At 36.0% G+C, this 26,477-nt stretch overlaps 1 protein-coding gene across 15 annotated transcripts in view; it reads left to right on the forward strand.

Moving 5' to 3' along the window:
* THOC2 (THO complex subunit 2) overlaps window positions 1–26,477 on the forward strand; it is a 137,185-nt gene that overhangs the window by 101,707 nt on the left and 9,001 nt on the right. For 5 of the 15 annotated variants that reach the window (XM_064361336.1, XM_064361311.1, XM_064361308.1 and 2 more), the window contains 16 exons: window positions 5,328–5,603; window positions 6,644–6,785; window positions 7,244–7,401; window positions 8,277–8,405; window positions 8,751–8,882; window positions 8,964–9,148; window positions 9,651–9,835; window positions 10,080–10,182; window positions 11,672–12,102; window positions 12,300–12,358; window positions 13,752–13,883; window positions 19,011–19,148; window positions 19,490–19,559; window positions 19,642–19,799; window positions 21,663–21,739; window positions 22,220–22,265. In XM_064361336.1, coding sequence (XP_064217406.1) covers window positions 5,328–5,603; window positions 6,644–6,785; window positions 7,244–7,401; window positions 8,277–8,405; window positions 8,751–8,882; window positions 8,964–9,148; window positions 9,651–9,835; window positions 10,080–10,182; window positions 11,672–12,102; window positions 12,300–12,358; window positions 13,752–13,883; window positions 19,011–19,148; window positions 19,490–19,559; window positions 19,642–19,799; window positions 21,663–21,739; window positions 22,220–22,247 — 2,403 coding nt within the window. In that variant the 3' untranslated portion in view covers window positions 22,248–22,265. Of the gene's footprint in view, window positions 1–5,327; window positions 5,604–6,643; window positions 6,786–7,243; window positions 7,402–8,276; window positions 8,406–8,750; window positions 8,883–8,963; window positions 9,149–9,650; window positions 9,836–10,079; window positions 10,183–11,671; window positions 12,103–12,299; window positions 13,171–13,751; window positions 13,884–19,010; window positions 19,149–19,489; window positions 19,560–19,641; window positions 19,800–21,662; window positions 21,804–22,219; window positions 22,266–26,477 lie in introns of those variants that run through there. The other 10 variants (XM_064361331.1, XM_064361325.1, XM_064361329.1 and 7 more) reach the window with 6 other exon arrangements.

The raw sequence follows: 26,477 nt of genomic DNA on the forward strand, positions 1-26,477 counted from the left end.
AAGAGATGACAAAAATCTAAACAAAGAAAGGGCATTTCCTTCTCAGGCTTGTGAGAAAACAGAAAACTATATGGAAGTGGCTGTATAGCCAAGTCAGAGATAAGTCTTCTATCTGTAGGCAACATGCCACTCTCTGGAAAAGGGGTTTCCCAGCAACCTTGGTTTTACTGGATAGGCATCCAAGCTGCCCTGAGGATCCTTGCTTTTGCTTCTTGAGTGAAAGCCTCTGTTGAGGAGCCTTCATTGAGACAATGAAAATGTATATTAGATGACTGCTATGTCCCCTCTATAAATCGACTATCAGCAGGCTCTCTTAAGGATAATTCAGCCAAATGTTGCTCAGATTTTTTTTTTTTTTTGAGATGGAGTCTTGCTCTGTCTCCCAGGCTGGAGTGCAGTGGTGCAATTCTCCTACCTCATGCTCCCAACTAGCTGGGATTACAGGCGCCCGCCACCGAACACAGCTGAGTTTTCTATTTTTAGGGGTTTCACCATGTTGGCCATGCTGGTCTCAAACTCCTGACCTCAGGTGATCCACCTGCCTTGGCCTCCCAAAGTACTGGCATTACAGGCGTGAGCCACTGCATCTGGCTTGCTCAGATTCTTGAGGCGAGATTTTTGAACAATAGAAGCACAGCAATAATTATGGATATCAGTTCTATTCCGTAAGTCTAGTTCCCTAGGTGATTTGAGATGTAGAACTATGTTTTTTTTATGAAAGAAAAAGAGAAAAAGAACGGGGGAGAGAGAACAGGAGTCTTGCTCTATTACCCAGGCTGGAATGCCATCTAAAAATAGGTATTAAAAACCTCTTTTATGCCGATAATTGTGCTTAACAGTGGAGACAGGAAGGAATAAGGGAAGAAAATAACAAACAAACAGCCAACCAATATTTCATTTAAGTCTGTGAAATGCTATGCAAATGCTGAAGAGTGATTTACTTCCAATTATGTGGTCACTTTCAAAATAGGTGTAATGTGATACTGAGAAAAATGTATATTCTGTGGACCTGGGGTGAAGAATTCTATAAATATTCACTGAGTTTACTTGTTGCAGGTCTGAGTTCTAATCATAGATGTCCCTGTTAATTTTCTATCTCATTGATCTGTCGAATATTAACAATGTGGTGTCAAAGTCTCCCGCTATTATAGTGCAGGAGTCCAAGTCTCTTTATAAGTCATTAAGAACTTGTCTTATGTATCTGGGTGCTCCTATATTGGGTGCATATATATTTATGATCATTGACTCCTGTTGTTGCATTGATCTTTTTACCATTATGTAATGTCCTTCTTTGTTTCTTTTAGTCTTTGTTACTATTAAAGTCTATTTTGTCAGAGACAAAAGTTACAACTCCTGTTTTTTTTTTTTTTCCTCCTCTCCATTTGATTGGTGAGTCTTCCTCCAATCCTTTGTTTTGAGTCTTTGTGTGTCCTTGCTTATGAGATGGATCTGGATACAGCGTACCGATGGGTTTTGACTTTTTATTCAATTTGCCTGTCTGTGTCTTTGATTGGGGCATTGAATCCATTTAAATTTAGGATTAATATTGATATTTGTGAGTTTAATATTGTCATTTAATGCTATCTGGCTATTTTGCCCATTAGTTGATATAGATTCTTCATTATGGAGATGCTCTTTACCTTTTGGTAAGTTTTTGGGATGACTGATACTGGTTATTCCTTTCTGTGTATAATGCTTCTTTCAGAAGCTCTTGTAAAGCAGGCCTGGTGGTGATGAAATCTCTGAGTGCTTGCTTTTTTGCGAAAAATTTTATTTTTCCTTCATTTATGAAGCTTAGTTTGGCTGAATATGAGATTCTGGGTTGAAAATTCTTTTCTTTGAGGATATTGAATATTGACCCTCACTCTCTTCTAGTTTGTAGGGTTTCTGCTGAGAGATCTGCTGTGAGTCTGATAGGCTTCCCTTTATGGGTAACCTGACCTTTCTCTCTAACTGCCCTTAGGATTTTCTCCTTTATTTCAACCCTGGTGAATCTAACAATTAGGTGTCTTGGGGTTGCTCTTCTTGAGGAATATCTTTGTGGTGTTCTCTGTATTACTTGGAGTTGAGTGTTGTCCTGCCTTACTAGGTTAGGAAAGTTTTCCTGAATAATATCCTGAAGAATATTTTCCAGCTTGGATTCATTCTCTTCATGACATTCAGGTACACCTATCAAACGTAAATTAGGTCTTTTCACATAGTCCCATATTTCTTGGAGACTTTGCTCATTCCTTTTTACTCTTCTCTAATCTTGTCTTCTCATTTCATTTCATTAAGTTGGTCTTCGACCTCTGATATCCTTTCTTCTGCTTGATCAATTCGACTGTTAAAACCTGTGCATACTTCACGGAGTTCTCGTATTGTATTCTTCAGTTCTATTAATTCACTTATATTCCTCTCTATGTTGTCTATTTTTGTTAGGATTTCGTCAAATTATTTTCAAGGTTCTTAGTTTCTTTATGTTGGGCTAGAACATGTTCTTTTAGCTCACAGAAATTTCTTATTATCCACCTTCTGAAGCCTAATTCTGTTAATGGAACACACTCGTTCTCCATCAGGCCTTGTTCCCCTGTTGATGAGGAACTGTGATCCCCTGTAGAGGGAGAGGCATTCTGATCTTGGGTATTCTCAGCCTTTTTATGCTGGTTTCTTCCCATCATTGTAAATTTATCCACCTGTCATCTTTGTAATTACCGACTTTCAAATTAGGTCTCTGAGTGGATGTCCAACTTGTTGATTCCCAGTACCGGAATCTGAGCAACCCACTGTGCCGGCTAAAACAGCAGCATTAAGCTTCATGGTGCTTTTCTGCCCAGGAATCTCTGGTCTGGCTTCCCTCTTGAGTCCCTTTTTCAATCAGCTGAATGGGTGACTCTGCCTTCCTGGAGCTCCAAACGTTGACCAAAAGGGGACCCAGTCCCGTTTACTCTGCACCGAGAACCGCCGCGCCGGCCACAAGAGTTGTGCTGGCGACCCGTGGGGCCCCTCCGCTGGGAGTCTCCTGGTCCGTGAGCAACAAAAATTCGTCTGAAAGTGTGGCATCCTCTCGTTCTGTGCGCTTTCACTGGGAGCTACAATCCTGAGCTGCTAGTAATCGGCCATCTTGGATCTCTCTTGAGATGTAGAACTATTATGTCTCTTCATTTGACTGAAGATGTGAACTTGAAGTGGGAGTTAAACTGACTTTAGACAAGGACATACTCATCCTGGGTAAATATGAAGTATAGCTATCTTTTCTGACCAAGTCTGTTTTTCTAACTAGATAGTGACTATGGGGTGACTAGCAATAGAAATCACAGATTCAGACCCAGAGGACTGGGGAGACGGGAGCTATCATGTAACCCCCTCATACCTATAAACTAAGTTTTAGTTTTAATTGTTGAAGTTGAGGTCCACCTTGAGGCACAGGTCTGAAAGATATGCTTTTACCTAGTTCATATTCTAGATCTTGCCCAGAACAGGTAACTAGGCTCTCTTATGCAGATAGCATCAACCCTATTTTATCTTGTTTTACTAGAACCTTAGCAGTCATTCTGCTCATCTAGATTAATATTACTTACCTTCAATAAGACCTGTCCTCTAAATTAAACTGTTTTCCCAATTGCTATTCCCTCTGGTTTCTGATGCAATTGGGACTCCTCTCATAACTAATGTTCTTTGTAACTTTGTCACTTATGTGGTCTTAGTAGTTGTCAGCATGCTCTCTAAAATGGGGATAACAACATAAATCTTTGGACTTCTAAAACAATTGTCAAATTCTCAGGTCCTGTTTGAGAACATTCCTTGAAGAAACAGAATGTTGTGTGCTTTTAGTGCAGTGAGCCTGGGAGCATAGCAGCACCCAGGGCACTCAGGAAGGAAAAAGGCAAGTAACTGAGCTGTAAGGAGTGGGATTCTTTTGCCTGTCACAGCGTAGAACTGGAAGCAGAACCTTTGATCATCTTGTTTTCAGTTACGTGTTTAGCACAAATAGAATGATTTAAGTGATATTCTAACATAAAGAAGAAACTAGTTTTAGGACTTCCTAATAAACCTAAGGACTTCCCTTAGGTTATATTAAGGCTGATAACTAACCCAAACAGAATTTTCTGGATGAGAGCCGTTTTATCCTGAAGGGACTGAAGGACATGAAGCAATAGCAGCAACTATGTGTTATCTGTGTGTGTGTGTGTAGAGAGAATATATTTGGCATACACATATCTCTGCAGCCCTTCCCATTGTACTAACATTTTTTTCCCCCATACTATTAAGAATATGGCCTTCTTGTGACTTTTCCCCAAAATTAGGATAAACCAATCAGGTGAAAGAAGCTGCAGCATCAGTTCTCACATGCTTTAAACTTCAGTATACCACAACTTTTCACAAAAAAATTTATTTGGCTAAGCAGTAGGGTAATGATTTGATCCTAATTTGCCTGGGACTTTCCCAGTTTTAGCACTAAAGTCTTATCTACTCAGAAACCCCTAAATCCCCAGGAAACCCTGACAATTGGTCACCCTACTTAGCAGCCTTAAAACAAATTTCTCATAACTTTTCTTAGTGTTGATCCAGCTTTTTTTTCTTTTTCGTTTTTTTTGACAGTCTCCTTCTGTCACCCAGGCTGGAGTGCAGGGGCAGGATCTCAGCTCACTGCAACCTCCGCCTCTGGGGCTCAAGTGACCCTCACACTTCAGCCTCCCAAGTAGCTGGAATTACAGGCATGTGCCACCACACCCAGCTAATTTTTTATATTTTTTGTAGAGATGGAGTTTCGCCATGCTGGCCAGGTTGGTCTTGAACTCCTGACCTCAAGTTATCCGCCCACCTCAGCCTCTTGATCCAGCTTTTTAATTGACACATTTTAATAGTTGGTAGGGACTACATGTAGTGATACTACATCCTATCCTAGTTGGCTGTTACTAGTTGCATTCTTCCTCTTTCCTCATGTTAAGACCTTCTGTTTGTTCGCTTGAGTATCTCAAAAGCAGGATTGGAAACCCTACTTGTTCAATCCCTGATACAGGAGCAAGAGGGAGTAGGGTGAGGGAATGGAAGAAGGGGATATGCATATACCCTATTCACTTTACTCCACAGGTTAGATGAGATAAGAATCCTCTGAAAATCTCATAGTTAGCACTCAGCACTAAAGATTGGAATAGCTTCCAGGGATGATTTGTCTTAAAATAAATGTTGTTGGGAAGAAACTAGAATTTCTATAACAGTTTTGAGATTGGTCATCTTTTGATTCTTTAATAGGGAATATAGATTTTTATACCATGAAAGTCAAAGCTATAAATTGTGTTGTGTGTGTATGTATGTATGTATGTATTTTTACTTTTTATCTCCAGTCAAAGTATGATGAACTTAAAAAATCAGAAAAGGGGAGTAAACAGCAACATAAAGTTCATAAGTACATAACATCATGTGAGATGGTGATGGCGCCTGTCCATGAAGCAGTGGTCTCCTTACATGTTTCCAAAGTCTGGGATGACATCAGCCCTCAATTCTATGCCACGTTCTGGTCATTGACAATGTATGACCTTGCAGTTCCACACACCAGCTATGAACGAGAAGTCAATAAACTTAAAGTCCAGATGAAAGCAATTGATGACAATCAAGAAATGGTAGGTTTTTGTTCTAGTACTTCAAGTGCAATAACTTTATGGTATTCAGTGTTACCTATATTTTGAAATTATTTTAGCTCTGGTTCCTTAAAATGGTGGTCTTGTTGCTATATAATATTTTCCTAAGTGGGGTTTAATAGTTACTTCTGAGTGGAGGGCCAGGAGGTTGGTGACTAGGTGGAGGTTATGATTAATCAAAAATTATTTGAGGGTCCTTTTCTACTGATGACTGTGCTAATAACTTAAAATGATTCATGTGACTCTAATAGCAAGAGCAGTAGTTCTCAAGAGGAGAGTTCTTTAGGAGAAGATTATTGAAAAGCTGAGTCTTGAGCTGGATAGGCCTTGAAGGTAGATTAGGTTTGGAAATACAGAAGCAAATAGGGCGGTCACCATAGGGTTCCAGCAAAGATAGGAAGTAGATTGAGGTTTAGGGAGACCACTTTTACTGATTCACTTTTATGTAGTGAATGTACTTAGTGATACATATGAGTAGTTATGATGGGGCCAGATTTTACAGGGCATTGAAAATCAGGGAGAAAAGTAGACTTGGTACAATTGAGAGCTATTTTAGTTTTCTGAGCAGGGGAGTAATAATGGTAAAAAATGGTACTTAAAAAAGATTACTCATGACAGCAGTATGAAATATGCTTTTGACAGGGGAAAGGACTAGCATTAGGCTAAAGAGCAGCTAGGTGGCTTTTCAGGCAATCTATTGTGAGAGCATAGACTGATGGAGGTAGTGGCATTGTACAAGACTTGTAAACAAGTCTTGGTATAAAGGAAAAGGAAGAGTCAAAGATTTCTCCATGACTGAGACTAGTAGTATTAGTGTTGCAAATTTAGCTGTTTTGATGGTGTATGAAGCCTCCATGACTTAAAAATGTGTTGAATGAAGATAAAAGTAGCACATTCAAGTGAACCTATATTCATATTGAAGTAATTATAAACTATGAGCCCTTATCTCTGTAAACTTTTCAGTTGAAAGAAGAAAGGTAATGTGCATATGGTTAGAAAAGTATCTAATTTATTCTTTGTAGCCTCCAAATAAAAAGAAAAAAGAGAAGGAGCGCTGTACTGCTCTTCAGGACAAGCTTCTTGAAGAAGAAAAGAAACAGATGGAACATGTACAGAGAGTTCTACAGAGATTGAAACTGGAAAAGGACAACTGGCTTTTAGCAAGTAAGTTGTTGGAATTGTTAACATTCCTGATGCTGGTAAATGACAGAAAACAAAACGTTAGAATTTTAGAGGTGTTAAAGTGTATTATGTTTGTGTTTCAACTCAGTGTTGCCTATCTCATTCTTTGGTTATTCGTTGATGCAGAATCAACTTCACATTCACTGGAGGAACTGATACATTTTGCTGGTGAAGTTAATTAACGTATAACTACAATATTGGCAGCTTGTCATTCAGCTTTTCTGTATAAAACATATTTTTGGAGAAATCATAGATAGAAAAAATGTCTACAGCATAAAAGTGATAGTCTTATCTCAGGCATGAGCTTTGGTTACAAACTATAAATAGTTTGTGGTTTTATAGTATTCTCTGCACTAAAGGTAATATATTGTCATGTTCAGTGGCTTTGAGGCCCTTGAGGAAGAAGTTTACAACTTAATATATTCTTCCTTTATTTATAGAATCTACCAAAAATGAGACCATCACAAAATTTCTACAGCTGTGTATATTTCCTCGATGTATTTTTTCAGCAATTGATGCTGTTTACTGTGCTCGTTTTGTTGAATTGGTACATCAACAGAAAACTCCAAATTTTTCCACACTTCTTTGCTATGATCGAGTAAGTTCTTTTTATTGCAACCTTAAAAAAATTATCACACAAAGATAGCTAACATTATAATCTATAGAGGTATTATTGTGTGTGTGGTTAAAAAGCATGAACTCAAGAGCCAAGTGTCTAAACTTGAATCCTAGCTTTTTTTTTCTAGCTGTATGATCTTTGGCTAGTCATTTAACCTCTCTGTGACTGTTTTCTTATCTGTAAAGCATAAATAACCTGCTTCATAAGATTGTTGTGACGATTAAATGAATGACTACACATAAAAAGCACCTGATATGTAGTAGGCACTCAAGGTTGAACTATTAACTGTTTGAGCTTACATGTGTTATCATAATTGGTAGAACTCTTTTCTCCATTCTTAAACTTCAGTTCTTAAAAAAAAAAATTTACACCTTCACACACACATAAAAGCAGGGAAGCTTTTCAATATGGTCATATTCACATTTTGCGTTTAGCTTTTTTCTTAATTACTACATTTTGTGGTTTAAAAACTTAATGTATGCTCCAGCATGTCAGCTGCCTATTTCTAATTTATATCCGCATTTCCTTTGTTTACTCTCCCTGTAAACCCAGTCATATGTGTGGCTAAGTCATTAAGAAACAATTATATAATAATAATGATAGTTTTTTTTCTGTCACTGTAAATCAGGTTTCGTTATAAAAATTATTGTTTTGGGTGCTTGCTTTATGAATGCACTATTTCCCCACAAAAGCCAAAATCTCCAAAGGTCTCTGGAGTGTCAGTATATAAAGGGAATATGCATTTTTGACTAAACTTACCTGTTTATTATGACTTGCTATAAGAGAATCTTCTAATATTTTCAACTGATTTTGACCTTAATTTGTTTATATTTTTAAAACATTTTTTCCTGTAGGTTTTCTCTGACATAATTTACACAGTTGCAAGCTGTACTGAAAATGAAGCCAGTCGATACGGAAGGTTTCTTTGCTGCATGTTAGAGACTGTGACCAGGTGGCATAGCGATAGAGCCACATATGAAAAGGTATCACTAATAGAAACCCTTATATTTTACCTGTGTATGTAATGACCACAGCCAGTAATGTCTAAATTGTTGAGTTTTAAAAGAGGAGCTGAGTTTAAGATTCAGTTGTAAAACCATGTTTATAAGCACAATTAATTCGTTATTAAAAAGTGCTGTATACTTTTTTATTCTATCTCAAACTGACATTCCAAATTAATATCTTTATATAAGTTGAACTTTTTATGACTGTCTAAATATACATGATGGTTTTATGTGGAAACATTGATATAGTCTACTTAAGTTTCAGTTTCTGCTATTTTGTGGATCACAATTTTTCTTTAAACATGACAAACATTGTTTCCTTAGGAATGTGGAAACTATCCAGGATTCCTTACCATATTACGGGCAACTGGATTTGATGGTGGAAATAAGGCTGATCAATTAGACTATGAAAATTTTCGCCATGTTGTACATAAATGGCATTATAAACTAACCAAGGTAAAAAAAAATTGAATTTTTCAAAGGTAAATTTTTCTCTTTATAGTTGCATAGTAATGAATCTTAAAATGTTTGTTGTAGGCATCGGTACATTGCCTTGAAACAGGCGAATATACTCACATCCGGAATATCTTGATTGTGCTAACAAAAATACTTCCTTGGTACCCAAAAGTTTTGAATCTGGGTCAAGCTTTGGAAAGAAGAGTACACAAAATCTGCCAAGAAGAAAAAGAGAAGAGGCCAGATCTATATGCGTTGGCTATGGGGTAACAAAATTATATTTTAATGTGATTTACAAGACTAGATGACAGAAGGATTCTGAAGACTTTAAAATGTTTTACAGTGTTGAAGTTTATCTTCTGCCTTCAGGAGATTATGGGAGATTATGCGATCATGTTCCCACAGGCTGGTGAGAGTTACCACTTCTGATTATCAACTTCCGGTCTATACTGGATGATAGTTTCAAAAGTCATATATAATATTTCTTGATTGGGAGGAAATATAATTTTGTCATCATAGTTACCAGATCTTCAAGAATAAAAGAAAAAAGCCATCTTAGTTTTAGGATTAGTTTATAGTGAAATTGTTATTTTTAAGAAAGTTGGGCATTCTATAAAAACCTTCAAGAACTTACTAAAAATTAGTATTATTTTAATTCTCTAGAACCACAGAGTAGAATGAATAACTTGCTAATTTTATTCTTAAAAACCTCATGTTTGTGTTTTTTGATTTGTGTTTGTATATTTAAATACTTTGTGCGACTTTCAGCTACTCTGGGCAGTTGAAAAGTAGAAAGTCATACATGATACCTGAAAATGAGTTTCATCACAAAGACCCCTCTCCGAGGAATGCAGTTGCCAGTGTGCAAAATGGGCCTGGTAGTGGGCCTTCTCCATCATCATCATCAATAGGAAGTACATCTAAATCGGATGAAAGCAGTGCTGAGGAGACTGGTATGCTTACTTGTAGAAGCTTATAAGTAATATATTTTATTTCAACAAAGTGAAATGTTTTGTATCACAGAACAAGTACAGTGCTGGCTTAGTATTACTTTTTATTCCCTAGATAGGAGTATATAAGTGTTAAGAAGTAATCAGCCTGCTGCTTCTTTCTAATTATTCTCTAATCATTTTGCTGTGAAATTGTAGTTTCTTTACATCTAGGGGCTTGTTAAATAAAACCTTACTTTTTTTTCAGATAAATCAAGGGAGAGATCTCAGTGTGGTGTGAAAGCTGTTAATAAAGCTTCTAGTACCACACCTAAAGGGAATTCAAGCAATGGAAATAGTGGCTCTAACAGGTAGGAACACTGTGCCATGTGTCATAATTCTAAATTCTTTTTAAAAATGATTTTTACATATATATATATATATTTTGAGACAGTGGTCTTGCTATGTTGCCTAGGCTTGTCTTGAACTTCTGGCCTCAAGCAATCTGCCTGCCTTGGCTTTCTACACTGCTGGGATTAGAGGCATGAGCCACTGGGCCTAGCCCTCATAATTCTGATTTCTTATGTGGATCCTCATGAGTAGAAAGGGAGTGGTTGTTGAGTAATGTGAAAAGTCATTTATGTCAGACTTTGAAATTTTCTTTTTACCCTATTTTGCTGATACGCTTTACATCCTAATTATGTTTTATATCATTATGCTTTGTATAACAACTTTGTTTCTCCTGCTGGGATACGCAGGGGAATGTAGATGTGAAGTTAAAAAAATATTTTAGGATAGAGTGATTGCTGTGAACAATCTAGTAAGGACAGACATAAGAAAAGCCTACACTAATTTAAGTAGTGCTCCATCCAGCTAAGTAATCCGTTTCCTGATAGTATTTCCCTTGGTTGGTTTGTGAGGTATATATTTGGTTTTTACCATGTTATTCTGATAGGTTATGAATGTATGCCAAAAATGAGCCTGACATTATTTTAATAATAATTTTCCTTTTTTTTTTTTGAGGCAGAGTCTCTTTCGATCACCCAGACTGGAGTGCAGTGGCATGATCTTAGTTCACTGCAACCTCCGCCTCCTGCGTTCAAGCGATTCTTGTGCCTCAGCCTCCCCAGTAGCTGGGATTACAAGCTACAAGCATGTGCTACCACACCTGGCTAATTTGTTTTCTGTTTTTAGTAGAGATAGGGTTTCGCCATGTTGACCAGGCTGGTTTCAGACTCCTGGCCTCATGTGATCTGCCTGCCTAGGCTTCCTAAAGTGCTGGGCGTGAGCCACCGTGCCTGGCTAATAATTCTTCTTAATCTGCAATTCGTGAATTTATTTATTATTTACTGGATAAAGAAATAGTTCCTTTGTTGTTTTTTTTTTTTTTTTTTTTTTTTTGAGACAGAGTCTTGTTCTGTCACCCAGGATGGAGTGCAGTGGCATGATCTTGGTTCGCTGCAACCTCTGCCTCCTGGGTTCAAGCGATTTTTGTGCCTCAGCCTCCAGAGCAGCTGGAATTACAGGCGTGTGCTACCATGCTCAGCTAAGTTTGTTATATTTTTAGTAGAGATGGGGTTTCACCATGTTGACCAGGCTGGTCTCAAACTTCTGACCTCAAGTGATCCACCCTCCTCGGCCTCCCAAAGTGCTGGGATTACAATTGTGAGCCACTGCACCTGGCCATTGTTTCTTCTTTTTTACTTGTCTTAAAGTTGTCCTTTAGTTTTCAAAAGACACCACCTTAGTTCTAGTATTTTTGAAGTTAGTGAGAAACCCTTTATGATATATTTTATCATATATCAGATGGGATATATTTTATGATTATTTGTCTTAAAATCCCATGTTTTTATTTTTAAGCAATAAAGCTGTTAAAGAAAATGACAAAGAAAAAGGGAAAGAGAAGGAAAAAGAGAAAAAAGAAAAGACTCCAGCTACTACTCCAGAGGCCAGGGTACTTGGTAAAGATGGTAAAGAAAAACCAAAGGAAGAGCGGCCAAATAAAGATGAAAAAGCAAGAGAAACCAAGGAAAGAACGCCAAAGTCTGACAAAGAAAAAGAAAAATTCAAGAAGGAAGAAAAAGTTAAAGATGAGAAATTCAAGACCACTGTCCCCAACGCAGAATCAAAATCAAGTCAAGAAAGGGAAAGAGAGAAGGAGCCATCCAGAGAGAGAGATATAGCAAAGGAAATGAAATCAAAGGAAAATGTTAAAGGAGGAGAAAAAACGCCAGTTTCTGGGTCCTTGAAGTCACCTGTTCCCCGATCAGATATTCCAGAGCCTGAAAGGGGCAAGTTTACCTTTCTTTCTATGTGCTTACCTTTTGTTATTTTAATGTATAGTTGGTTACTATCTCCTTGTTTTGGTAGATTACATAGGGATTTTGCTAGGGGAACTTGATTGCCTTACAAGTTGGTGTTTTTTTTTTTAAGTGTTTAGAAAACTAAAAATATACCTTATTCTGACTATTTCTTTTTGTCTTTACAGAACAAAAACGCCGCAAAATTGATACCCACCCTTCTCCATCACATTCCTCCACAGTAAAGGTTAGTATAGCCTGAGGAAGGCAGCGTCCATGTTAGGCTCACCTGTTTGGAATACCAGTGTCCTGACTTCCTTCAAGTCTTATGCCAAGCATTCACTGGAGCCACTGGAGGTTTTATATTGCATTAGAAAATGAATTTTTCTATATTGGTGGACTGATTTTTTTTCCTATTATTTTTATTATAAAAATGTTCAAACTTCAAGGACTTGGCACTAATTTTGTAGTGTTTCAAAGTGCGAGAGAAATTTTACCCAGAAGTGCCTCAACTGCTTTAAGCAGTCTTTTTTGGAGTGCAATGGTAGCTACAAGCAAACAAATCTTTTCAGCAGAATGAAGCCTATTTTTCAGCATATTGAAGAATATATAGCACTGAAGACTTCCTGGATGATACAGGATAAACAAGTTACCTCTGAATTCAAGCTTCTTGATGAGCATCATACCGATATGTGCCTTCTAAGAAGGAGTCTTGAAAGGAGTTCCATTTTAAAGTCTCCTTGGTGATCAGTTCTCCTGTAGTTGTGTATATTCAGTGAGCATGCAGCTTCTGTTGTATCTTCCCTTGGAGGTTTGTTTATACCCTTATTGGGTTCCCAACAAGTTGAACCTTCCGTTACGATAAAAGCAGATGTGGCATCCAATCCTACCACCCAGCAAAGAGAAACCCCAGGCATTCAACTGCAGCACAAAATCGTGGGTGTAGCCTTCTTGAAGACTCAGGGTAGCCATTCCTTGCTCCACATTTAATTTTAATTCTAAAGTCATCTAATTTCATGGAATCTTTGAATTTGCAGTACGTTGAACTTTTTAAAAACTGTAAGTTACTAATTCTTCATGAAAGCACTGTGGTGGAATATTGTAGTTGATTTCTTTTTCTTTCTTTTTCTTTTAATGCTTTTTTTTTGTGTGTAGGAGGTGTGAGATTCACCATGATGGGCACTTTGCAAAAAAAAAAAAAAAGTGATTACTCTTATATATTTTGTTTTCTTGTTAATGCAATGCCACTGAGTTTTCCAGCTAAGATTAAAAAAATGTGTATATTTATATTAGAGTTAAAAGTAAAGTAAAATGTGAAACCTCCCAATTAAAGAAGAACTATAAAAAATATATGGCAATGTTCTTCCACAGTGACCTCCAGTATTTTAAATTTTTTGTGGAGAAAAAAATGTTTTGCTTTCTCTCTTAAGTTATCTATAGCTTAAGTAGAGAGATATGAAAAATGTGGCATTAACATTTATTTTAAAATTCTGAACAGGGAATGATGTTTATTTCTTACATTGAGTACTTTTAATTTAGTTTTTTAACATTATAATTCCATTACATGGTTTTGTTTTTGATTTTATTGTTGATATTCATATTGATGATGACATCATGAAATTTATCCTCACAAGAAGTAGCTGGTTTATTTGCAGGTTGCAGCCATACTTCCCAAAGTTCCTCTGGGTTCTGAGAACTATGCCAGCTCACCTGTCATCTCCATTCATTTTCTACAGGACAGTCTCATCGAACTCAAGGAATCTTCAGCAAAGGTTTGAGTCTTTTAAAATCATCATGCCTAAGTAAACCAAATGTTCTTTACTTATTTTACTTAATAGATGCCCTCACCCTAGTACATTCAGTAAGCTAAGATCAGTGGGAAAAAGTACTCTGCTTACATTGAATAACCTTCAAAAATATTAAATGTTAAAACTGAAACAACAGATGACAATGGTCCCTTTTAATGAGATTATTAAAAAATATATGTAATGTACCAACATTTCTATCATCTCTCCTTGCTTGCTGTGTTATACATTCTCTCTTTATGCTTCAAAATCTGGAAATAAGTTTAATATTCAGGGAAGAGGTTATTGGTTTGTTTTGGGTTTATTTAATTTTTCAAAACAAATCTGCCAGGCTTTCTGACTGTTTTAGATAACGCAAAATACAAAAAAAAAAAAAATTCAATGCATTCACATATCTGTTTTAAAAATGGACCTCATCTCAGTCCATAAAAATTCTTTGTGTATCCTTTGCTGAGGTACCTTTCTGGTAGTTGTAGCACAAAATCAGAAGATACAGTTACTGTGATATAATCATTCCCATGGAGGAGAATACTGGGTGGTTTTGTTTACATGTCAGTATTAATTCTTATCTGTTATTCTACTTTCTTGTGTATTCTTCTACTAAAAATAGTGTGCAGTTTGTGTATCTTATTACAGAGTTTATTACAGTATTATAGTTGAGTTGTCCATTGTTCATGTTGTTTTGTCTTTGTTATAAAATGTGGTCCTTTGAATTTTCTACTTTGCCTCCTCTTATAAGCTACAAGCAAATGAAATCTGCTTAGCAGAATGGAGCCTATTTTTCAGCATAAATATTGCTTACCATAATTAAAATAGAAATCTGCTAAGCATGATTTCTTTATTGGTGGACCAAATGAAATTTTGAAACAGAGCCAGTTGACATTACTAACTGCTTTTAGATCTATAGCAGTTAGTAGATGATGAAATATTTGTGGGTATTAGGTCAATAAGCACTAATTTTTAACAGTTTATATTAGCCAGTGTACCTGCATCCTAAAATTGTAGCATTGTTTTTAGAATATACTGTATTAATCAAAAGTTTCAGCTATACTGGAAGAACTTCCATTTACTTTTATTTTTTTCTGATTTGAATGGATGTTTTATTTGAAGTAGATACTGGAATTATTTTGAAATATGCTATTGAAGAACAGGCCAAAATAACACATTAGACACATCAGCTTAATATTATTTTTGAAAATTCTAAACATTCAACATGTTTTTGTTTTTTGGTGTTAGCCATAATGTCACAATACTAATGAGAGTTTTCAGTACCTAGTAGGAGTTAGAAAAATGTTGATACCAGGTTGGAATTATATACTGCTGTTTTTTATTACATGGGATTATTATTTAAAATGATGTTCCTATTTAGGTTAGTTTTGGAAAGCTTAATTTATATTTCAGTTTTGAAATCTATAGAACTTTGATTTAAAGTAAACTTTTTATTGGCTAACTTAAATATATATTGCAATATAGTAGGTTTTTAAAACCGATTTTGATTTGTTTATGTTAGTCTTAACCATCAGTGAGTTGTGTGGGCTAATTTAAATTAATGGGCTAACAGTGTTAACTTGTGAATATTTATTTACTGAAACATACTTTGAAGCATTTTGTAACCCGCTGTTTAATTGGATTTTCTGATCGATGATGGTTCCTCACATTTGTGAAAAGGCCTTTTGAAAATATGTACTGTCTCATTGCATGCTCATAACAGTGCTGTGAGGTAGACGTGGCAGGTGGATAATGTCTTTTTGACAAGTGAGAGACTAAAAGTTCTTTAGCTTTCCTAGTTAACATCTTGTTAGTATCAAAACATGAACTAAAATTGCGATTCATTGATTCCTAGCACCACTCATTTCAACAATAGTTTAAAAGGGTTTTTGTAGCTCCTTTAGTGTGTTTGCCTTGGTTTTTAAAAATTAATAGCGATTCAAGTCAATCTCCCACATCCCCCCTTTTTAAAAGTGGTGTTTTGTGGGCATTTAGAATTTAATAGATTTATTCCACATGCAACCAGAAAAATTTGAAAATGACATATACATATGCTTCTAAAAATTATGTGACTCATACTACTTTTTAGATCCTTAGTATTTAGCATGGTACCTGGCAGTAAGGTTAGGTATTCAATAAATATTTGAAATGATCTCTTAAGTCTTTGTACTTTGGTAAAGCATGCAAAGTACTGGTTTGCATAGTAACTGATGTTGCATTTTTATGTATCTAGAAAGTTTAATAGCATATGAATGCCTTAGAAAAAAGTTTCACTGGGCTTTTGAGTGATCTCCAAAATTGATTATCTATAGCCTCACTGTTTCTGGGGTAGCTTTTTCTAGAGGGTTTGGAAGATTCACATCTATTTTCATATTATCTTATCACTTGTATGTATAAAATTCTCTCCCTGCTTTAGTTTGACTTTTTAGTTGTGCTTTGTCTGTGTAATTCTCTTTATTATTTATTTGCTATTTTTACTTTCTAATTTGTGGTAAAAGCAATACATGGATTTAGCTTTTCAAATGAGATTAGCTAAAAGAAGAAAAAATCTGGCTTAGTATCCAAATCTTTTCTGTCAGTTCACTCTTTGCCCCTAATTTCAAAATAGTGTATTTCTAGTTTTGATCAATTGAGTTTTGATGTAGCAATTCTAAATGCCAACTACATTTGATGAAGAAAATGTTGAAAAAGTACTTGTTCTACTAATCAATCTCTCTGTAATTTAAGAGGGCATCAGTAACCACCTCAAGACAGAATTTAGCTTTTAATTTGTTCACCATCTTAAAATGAGGATTTACAACCAAACCCAAGCTTAAAAGTGAGACTCTCTTTATATAACATGGTGAAGCTTTAATAAAATCAATGGAGCAGTGTTTTCTAAAGCAGATTTTGAGAATCAGTCAAATTCTTTTTTGAACCTTAATGATCCCAATGTCAAGAATAAAAGCCAGTCAAGAACAAAACCCAGCAATGCTACATGCAAATTCATTTAATGAATCCTTAATTTTATTTGGCAAACTTGAGTACTCACTGTGTGTACAAGGTACCAGGAAGTATGTAAAAGTAGAAAGCCACCTTGGCTCTCCTACCATACTGGAAACTATGATACAGACAAAAATGTGTGACATGAAGTTAATAGGGAGCACTCATCATGAAAAAGGTAAATATAAAATGATGGAAAGTGAGTTGCAGGGTTGAGGGATGGTTGAGTGCTAATGACTTTGAGCCATCTTTGAAGGCTAAGTAGGATTTCAAGAAGTTAAGATAAAAGTAAACAACCATTGTAGTAATGAGAACTGCTGGAAAGGACAGATATTAGGGAGCAGTGATAGCCACAGCATAGAATGCATTGGGTTACTGTATGCATTTAATTCATTAGGCAATGAGAAACTGTATGTTTTATGCAATAGAGTATTATCAGAACTATTCTGAAGAAGGAATTGAATTGGGTACATTCTGAACTAAGAATTTCTGATTGTGTATCAGTTGAGCTATGTGACTTCTTATGTCAAGAATGAAGTATTTGAACATTAATGCTAGAAGTAAGTTCTAGAAAAATTTCTCAATTTCTCGCAGTACAAAAAGCAAGTAAGCACAGTTCAAAACTTCATTATTAACAGTGGTGTGTGTGTGTATGTATGGATTTATGATCACAAACCTTTTTTTTTTTTTTTTACTTTTATTGGCAAAAATTAATACTTCTCTTAGAGAAGTCTCGAGTATTGCAGTAATATCTGATTTCCTTTGTCTTAATCATAAATAATATTAAGATACGAATAAATCTCACAATTAGAAAAATTCTTGAAGTGTCATTTAAGACATAGCCAGCAAGAGTATCTTTTAGACAAGTAATTTTATGAGTATTTATCATTCTCTTGCTCTTTGTTATTAATAAGCGTTTTGTCTGTTTTACTTTGTCAACTTTTAAACATTGATATTTTAAAGAGTCTACTTCTGCATTGCTATGGCAGTATTTCTGAGCCAACTGAATTGAAAGTGTTTGGTGTTAAAAAATAAGGGTTTAATTCTCAAACCGATGGTCTTCTTTTTTCATGTATTCCTTTGAATACCAAAGGATTTCTTCATGTAAAAATATTTGAGTTTTGACTCACTATTCTATTTGTTCCTAAGGTATATCTAGCATTGTGTAGTTATGTAATGAGTTATATTCAGTATTTTGCTGCATAATACTTTTAATGTTTTAAACATAGTCTTGTAGTAGCACAGTTATAAATGCCATTAAGGTTAGGTATCTGATTATTTCCTGACTACTTCCTAAATATTTTATTTTACAGCATAGTTCCATATTTACAACTCACCTAAGAAGAGTTATCTCTCAATTATTTAGTTAGAATATCCTTGATGTTTGGCTGTTTTGCCTATAGCCCTTTTGGCAGAGAAAGAATAGGCAGAGGAGAATATTAGTTCATTATTTTTTGGTCTTTTGAATTGTTTAATCATCCTCAGCTGACTAGATGGTTTTCTGAGGTATTTAAAACCAGGAAGACAAATTTCACAGTTAATTGTGATTATTTTGATAGAAATTGGAATGCTTTCAGAAGTAGAGATCATGCAGCTTTTACATTTGTAAAAAATAATTTAGGATAATCTTTGCATGGTTCATACTGAGGCAGAAAAGAATTATTAGCAAAATCATGGCTAGGTTTTATTTTTATACTTTTGCCCATTGTCATTATTGACTGCCTGTCAGTGGATGGTAAGACTATTTAAAATTTCCATGATGGTGTAGAGATTTTTTTTGTTTTTAACAGAGAAAGTCCAGTTACTATTTTTCATATATGGACTCTTGTAATGGTGGTTATAGGTCTTTACAATAGAGCTATAAGGAATCCTCTAGCTTGTGAATTTACTAATGAGTCTCAGTTGAGGCACAGATGAACTGGAGTTTAAATGGTAATTTTTATGAGGCCAAGAATTGCAACTTTGTATAATTTGTGCCATGTCCTTTTATTTTACCTCTTATAATCCAGATAGCTGACCAGTTTTGACTCTGGGTATAATTCCCAATTGTGTTTCATTTAATAAACAAATGATGCCAATGCTGGAAAACTAATAATCTTCAGTAATATTGCCTTAATTTAACAGCTCTACATTAATCATACTCCTCTACCACTGTCCAAGAGTAAGGAGAGAGAAATGGACAAGAAAGATTTGGACAAGTCAAGGGAAAGATCCAGAGAAAGAGAGAAAAAAGATGAAAAGGACAGGAAAGAGCGGAAAAGGGTTTGTAATTTTTTTTAAACTAGTTTGGAAAGCTTATTATCATGTACGCCAGTGTGTATGTTGCCTTTTAAAAAATACTAGTTTGTTCCATAGTAGTCTGTTAGTTCATGATTTTATTGATATTTTTACCCTGAAGTCTTTGCATCTTCTACCTTAATAAGGATCTTCAGCCTAGTAATCTCTACCAGCTCTGCTTGTCTTTCATGCCATTTTATCTAGTGTGTGATACTGCTGCAAATATTCTCCATTGCTAGTTAGCTGTGCCCTTCTCATATAAAAATAATATTTTAAAACAAAAACATAAGCCCTTGGTCAATGTAGTTCATAATTCTTGGTTCTAGGATCACTCAAACAGTGACCGTGAAGTGCCACCGGACTTAATCAAGAGACGTAAAGAAGAGAATGGAACAAGTAGGTAGACTTATTAATATCTTTGAAGCTATCATCAAAGTGAATTGGAAAAGGCTTTCATGACTTTCTTTTGTAATTTTAGTGGGGGTTTCAAAACATAAAAGTGAAAGTCCATGTGAATCTCCTTATCCAAATGAAAAAGATAAGGAAAAAAATAAGTCAAAATCTTCAGGCAAAGAAAAAGGCAGTGATTCATTTAAATCTGAGAAGATGGATAAAATCTCCTCCGGTGGCAAAAAGGTAAATTAGGAAAATAAAGGAATAATGTGCTTTATCTTAAAAAAAAATCAACTCTGAAAATTTAGCAAATATTGAATTTTTTTCCTAGTCATATAGTCTTTTGTTCATTATTTAGGGGTGGGAAGAAGAGGTATTGAGGGAGGGCAGGTTATCTATTTGGGAAATTTGAGTCAGTTCATTCCCGGATTACTAGGAGGGTAGAGCTAATATACTTCTGAGATTCCTTTCCCCTCTCCATTCCACTCCCACCTACTTCTGTTGATTGAGTTTCAGCTGTTCTTTGCCTTTTCTTTTTTCTCCTCCAACTCTTTGCTTTTAGTTTGTTTTTATTCCTGAAATTAAAATATGGTCACATGTATTATTTTTGATCATCATAGTGTCATAAAGTCTTGATTGTGATTTGAAACATTTTTGCAACATTTTCTCCTAATAAACTGATTTGTTTGAAACTTGTATTTGATTTAAAAATTAAATATAAGGTACATTCTCTTACATATTAATGGTTGATATTTAAAATGAATCTCATGCATCTGTCATAAAGTAATAAGCCATTACTACAGTATAAATTGTTTACAAAGCATTGTTATATATATTGAAAATATATGCCATATATTCATAGTTTATAAAAGCACCTTTAGAAAATTATATGAACATTTTAATTCTATGCTTTAAAAGATAGGCTGTTCTTTTACATGTTTTTTAATTGAGGTAAAATTCAAATAACATAAAATTAACCATTTTAAAGGTGTACATTTAAGTGACATTGAGTATATTTACAATGTTGTGTAATCATCTCTATGTAGTTCCAAAACATTTTTATCACCTCCAGGAGAAAACTCTGTATCCATTTAAACAGTCACTCCCATTTCCCCTTCTCCTCAGCCTCTGGGAACCATAAATTTGTTTCTTTATGGATTTACTTATTCTGAATATTTCATATAAATGAAATAGTACAATAATGTGGCCTTTTGTGTCTGATGTCTTAGCATAATGTTTTTGAAGTTCTTCCATGCTGTAGCATGCGTCATTTACTTCATTTCTCTTTATAGCTAAGTAATATTTTATTATGTGAATATACCATATTTATTTATCCATTTGCCAGTTGATGGATTTCTGAATTGTTTGCACGTTTTGGCTATTGTGAATAGTGCTACTGTGAACATTTCTGTGCAGCTATAAATATTTGTTCAAACACCTGTTTTTAATCATCTTGGGTATATGCCCAAGAATGAAATTTCTGGGCTATATGGTAATTCTATGTTTAACTTTTTGAGGAACCACCAAACTGTTTTCCACAGTGGCTGTACAGTTTACATTTCTACCAACAAAGTGTCAGCATGCAAATTTCTCCATATCCTTGTCAACACTGGTTATTTTCTGTTTTTGTTTGTTTATTGTAGCCATTCCAGTAAGTGTGAAGTGATATCTCATTGTGGTTTCGATTTGCATTTTCTTAATATCTAATGATGTTGACCGTCTTTTCATGTGCTTATTGGCCTTGTCAAGAAATCTGTTGAGATGCTTTGACCATTTTTTATTTGGAGGGTTTGTGTTGCTCAGTTGTAAGAGTTCTTTATATATTTTGGATACTAGATCTTTATGAGACATGTGATTTGCAAATATTTTCTCCAGTTCTATCGGTTGTCTTTTCGCTTTCTTGATACTGTTCTTTGATGCACGAATGTTTTTACTTTTGGTGAAGTTCAGTGTATCTTTTGTTTTCCTTTTGTTGCTTATGCTTTTGTTGTCATATTAAGTAAGTTTTTGAAGACAAATTATTGCTGGTGGTTGATGAAAAAGGGTTTTGAGCTGTCTTTTATATTTGATTTTCTCTTCCCCAGTTAATTCTACCATTTCTTATAGGAGTCCAGGCATGATAAAGAAAAGATAGAAAAGAAAGAGAAACGGGACAGTTCAGGAGGAAAGGAAGAGAAGAAACAATATCCTTTTCATCTTGATGTTTTCAGTCAGTATAATGGAAAGCTTTGATACTGGTCATGTTTACAGTTGTACCCTTGTAGTATGTGGTTTAAATACTTAAAGTCTTATTAGTTTTGAAATGCTCTTTCCAGTTAACTCTCTCAAAATGAGTGAAATCTGGAAGTGGGATACTTGATGTTCTTGATTTTTAAAAATACCTCTGTGGTGACTGAGATGTTTTATGCCACTAAGGGATTTATAGTCTTTAAAAGGTTTATATTATCACAGACAGGAAGAAAGGGAACAGAGAGTCCCTAGGGCTGGAGACATTGGGAATAGAAGGAGAAAATGATGAGGCTGACAAGTGGAGCTGGTAGAGTTTGAGGCTACCAGGCTGGTCAGAGCCATTTAGGCCTGCAAGCTGAGGTGCTATACTAAAAGGTGAGATGCTGTTCTTTCTGCCGCTCCCAAAAGTTGTTTTCCCTTAATTTGTCATCTACTCATAAGTCCTCGGACAAGCACAGATAATGAAGACTTTCAATCAAAGTGAGTATTCTCTCACCACCTTTTCATTTAATGATAAAAACATAAAATGAGGTCTGATAATGTTGAAAAAACTAGATGCATTTTATAAGCTACAACTACTTGATTTTTTTCACCTAAATATAACGACCAAGTCTTTGGGTATAGATGCAAAACAAGATTCAGAGTTAATTTTAAAGCTGTTTTCGTTTTAAGCTTGCTGATTAGCCACACATTTTTTTTAAGCACGAAGATATATTTAAGAACATCTGGCTTTCTCTTCACTCATTCCCATCTTCTCTGGATAGTTAATTATGTGGTTAAAGTCCTTGTAGCCTTGTAAATGTTGGTGATGGTATCTGCATTTTATAGGTGAAGAAACAGACTCTGAGAGATTAAGTTGAAGAGGGTCATAGAGATATTAGTCAACAGAACCAACACTCAAACCTTGGTCTTTCTATCCTTCAGTGTTCTCTCTTCCTTTTGCTTTCTCATGCTGATGTGTTATCCAAAGACTTTTTTGTGTGTGTGCCATTTTTTTCTGCCACTGCCCATGTTTTACAGAGCCAGAAAATATGGTTTGTGTTTTTAGTTCTGGAATTTACAATGTGTAACTTTTTTTTTTTAAGGTAATGCATTTATGCTTTATGTGAGACTTAAAAAGTATTTTACCTATTTTAAATAGTGTTTCCATTATGGTGGATGCAGTTTTCAGACCCTAATATTTCCTTTTTTGAGCACGTATGATAATCTGAATACTTTACTGTTAGTGTTTGGTGATGCTTTAGTATTATTGAAGTACCTAGGACAATTTGCCCCCTATATGTAATGGTTCCAGACAGCTGTATTTTGAAGCTACTATTTCTGCTTTTTTTTATGGCCCATTTTCTTGCTTCCATGTTAGCCATCATTTCATATATTAACTATACTTGCTCGTATTTACCTTCCCCTAATATTATTGGGTGCTTCTAATCTTTTACCAGACCAGATAGATAACCAAGGCTATTTACCAGTGTTTAAATTACAAGCGAGAGATATCTGAGAGCCAGTTCTGTATAAGGGTATGGATTTCCTCATTTTTATTTTGGCTGCAAAGCAGGGATTTGAGAGGTTGCCATATAGTCAACACCTGATGAATGCTGGTACTTTTCCTGCTTTTTCGGTGCTTGTTACGAAAGTAGAGTAGGGCAAATAAGTTATTAAAGAACATTTAGAATTTAAAAGGAAATATTATTGCTAATTCTTCAATTCTAGCTGTTCCTACCCCCATTCCAACCTTGACAACTGTCTTCTCTGATGAGCTATAAACTCTTAATCCTCATCTTAACCTTTCTTTTAACCTGGCATTTTGCTGTCACATGTGGTCTCCCTATTAAAAGAAAAACAGAAAGCCTACCCCTCATATCTGCATTAGGAATTAGCCAGCCATTGTCACTGACAACTTTCACAGTGATTTATATATCTCTCTTTACTCAGTACCTAAATATTATTATTTTGTATGTGAAGGTTATACTACAGATTTGAGTTTTCCTTACATTGACCATGAATTTGTATTTTACCTCTCTTTATAATCTCTTAGGAACAAAGGAATGACAAGACTGGCCAGGGTTAGATATTTGGCTGGTGGTCTTACAGGAAAGCTTCTAGATTCAGATGTCCTTTTAAAAGTACATCTAGCTGGATGTCCATCCTGTTGAATTCCTCATTGACAGCTTTGTACAATACTTTCTTCTTGGATAGACTCTTAATTTTGTGAGACTCTGGTTGATGTTTCTTTGTTTCTTTCTTTCTTTTGAGACAAGGAAGTCTCGCTCTTTTGCCCAGGCTGGAGTATAATGGCACGATCTCGGCTCACTACAACCTCCACCTTCCAGGTTTAAGAGATTCTCCTGCCTCAGCCTCCCGAGTAGCTGGGATTATAGGCATGCAACACCACGCCTGGCTAATTTTTGTATTTTTAGTAGAGCTGAGGTTTCACCATGTTGGCCAGACTGGTCTTGAACTCCTAACCTCAGGTGATCTGCCTGACTTGGCCTCCCAAAGTGCTGGGATTACAGGTATGAGCCACTGTGCTGGACCATCTGGATGATAGTTTTTTGTTTGTTTGTTTGTTTTGAGACAGAGTCTTGCACTGTCACCGAAGCTGGAGTGCAGTGGCACGATCTTGGCTCACTACAGTCCCTGCCTCCTGGGTTCAAGCAATTCTCCTGCCTCAGCTTCCTGAGTAGCTGGGAATACAGGTGTGCAACACCACGCCCAGCTAATTGTTTTTGTATTTTTAGTAGAGATGGAGTTTCACCATGTTGGCCAGGATGGTCTCGATCCCTTGACCTTGTGATCAGCCCACCTTGGCCTCCCAAAGTGCTGGGATTACATCCATGAGCCACTGTGCCTGGCCTTTTTCTCTTTTTTTCGAGATGGAGTTTTGCTCTGTCGCCCAGGCTGGAGTGCAGTGGCGCAATCTCAGCTCACTGCAACCTTCACCTCCCGGGTTCAAGTGATTCTTCTGCCTCAGCCTCTCTAGTAGCTGGGACTACAGGCACGCACCACTATGCCCAGCTAATTTTTGTATGTTTTGTAGAGATGAGGTTTTGCCATGTTGCCCAGGCTGGTCTCGAACTCCTGACCTCAGGTGATCCTTGGCCTCCCAAAGTTCTGGCATTACAGGCATGAGCCACTGCGCCCGGTCGATAGTTTCTTTTAAAAAAATATATTGTAAATAGAGATGGGGTTTTAGCATGTTGCCCAGGCTGGTCTGAAACTCCTGGACTCAAGCCATCTGCCTACCTTGGCCTCCCAACGTGCTGGGATTATAGGGATGAGCCACCATGCCTGGCTGATAGTTTCTTTTTCTGGCTGTTGACTGCCACTTTCTATTTGGATACATTCCAGGGTTGGTCAGGTCTGTTTTTCTTCCTTTTCTTTTAGAATGTTATCATTTCTGATTGGAGCCATCTATTTACAGGCTACTTTGAAATCTGCTGCCCTCCCCCACTCACCTTTTAATTTATTCTATAGAAAGGACAGCTCCTACATATGTCATATTTCCATGATTGAAAGATGTCATTACTTGTAAGATTTCATCATTGTTTTTAGGACAGTTATTTTTAGACAGGTTGGTAGAAAAATGACACTGATTTGTAAGTGTTATCCTGATTTTCACACACGTTAAAACAGTCACATTAGAATTAAGATACAAGGCCAAGCATGGTTGCTCATGCCTGTAATCCTAACACTAGGAGACTAAGGCAGGAGGATTGCTTGAGGCCAGGAGTTTGAGATCAACCTGGGCAACATAGCGAGACCCCATTTCTACCAAAAAAAATATATATGCAACTTAGCTAGGCATGGTAGTATGCACCTGTCATCCCAGCTCCTTGGGAGTCTGAGGCAGGAGGATTTCCTGAGTGCAGGAGTTCAAGGCTGCAGTAAGCCATGATTATACCACCACACTCCAGCATGGGTGACAGAGCAAGACTCTGTCTCTTAAGAAAACAATTAAGAAGATACAGTTTATAAATATGACCATAATTAAATTCCTTCCAGTCTTCTGTCATCTTCTGTTGTTTCCTATTTTTGGTCACAAACCTCTGTTCCTTCTATGCATTTTCTGTTGCCCTTAAAGTCCTTGTCCAAATTTGTCTTACCTCTCCTTGATTTAGTCTCTTGAAGATTACTAGTTCCTTTGCCTTTAACTTTTTTTTAAATTCCTGTTTATTAAATTGTCCTTTGAGAACCACCCTTTGGCTTCTCAATTTTTATTTGATATATGTGATCCTCAACTCAGGGATGTTGAGTTCAGTGAACTTTTGGAAGTCCTTTTGTGAATCAAATACTATGCTAAGCTGACATTTGCTCCCAGGCCTTGAGATGCTCAAATCTCCTTGTTTTTTATTAATTTGGATGTAGGGCTTTGATTTTAAAGAACATTAGTAGCTAGCACTACTTATTCATAATCTGTAATTTAATCTACTACATTTCTATTCTAATCCTCCATTCCAAGAAGGCTACATATATTTTGCAGGTCCATTCCTTCCAGTCTCACATGTTTAACCTAATTTTTATCCTCTAAATCCAAGGTTGCAAATTGTCAGCCCTTGGGCAGAATGTTTGGCTTGTTAAATGTGCTTTCTTATTTTATTTTTCAGACAGTCTCTCACTCTGTTGCCCAGGCTGGAGTGCAGTGGTGCGATCTGGCTCACTGCAACCTCTGCTTCCCAGGTTCAAGCAATTCTC

This window comes from Aotus nancymaae, unplaced genomic scaffold, assembly GCF_030222135.1.
Source record: "Aotus nancymaae isolate 86718 unplaced genomic scaffold, 86718_ANA_hifiasm-v0.15.2.pri h1tg000004l, whole genome shotgun sequence".
NCBI lineage: Eukaryota > Metazoa > Chordata > Mammalia > Primates > Aotidae > Aotus > Aotus nancymaae.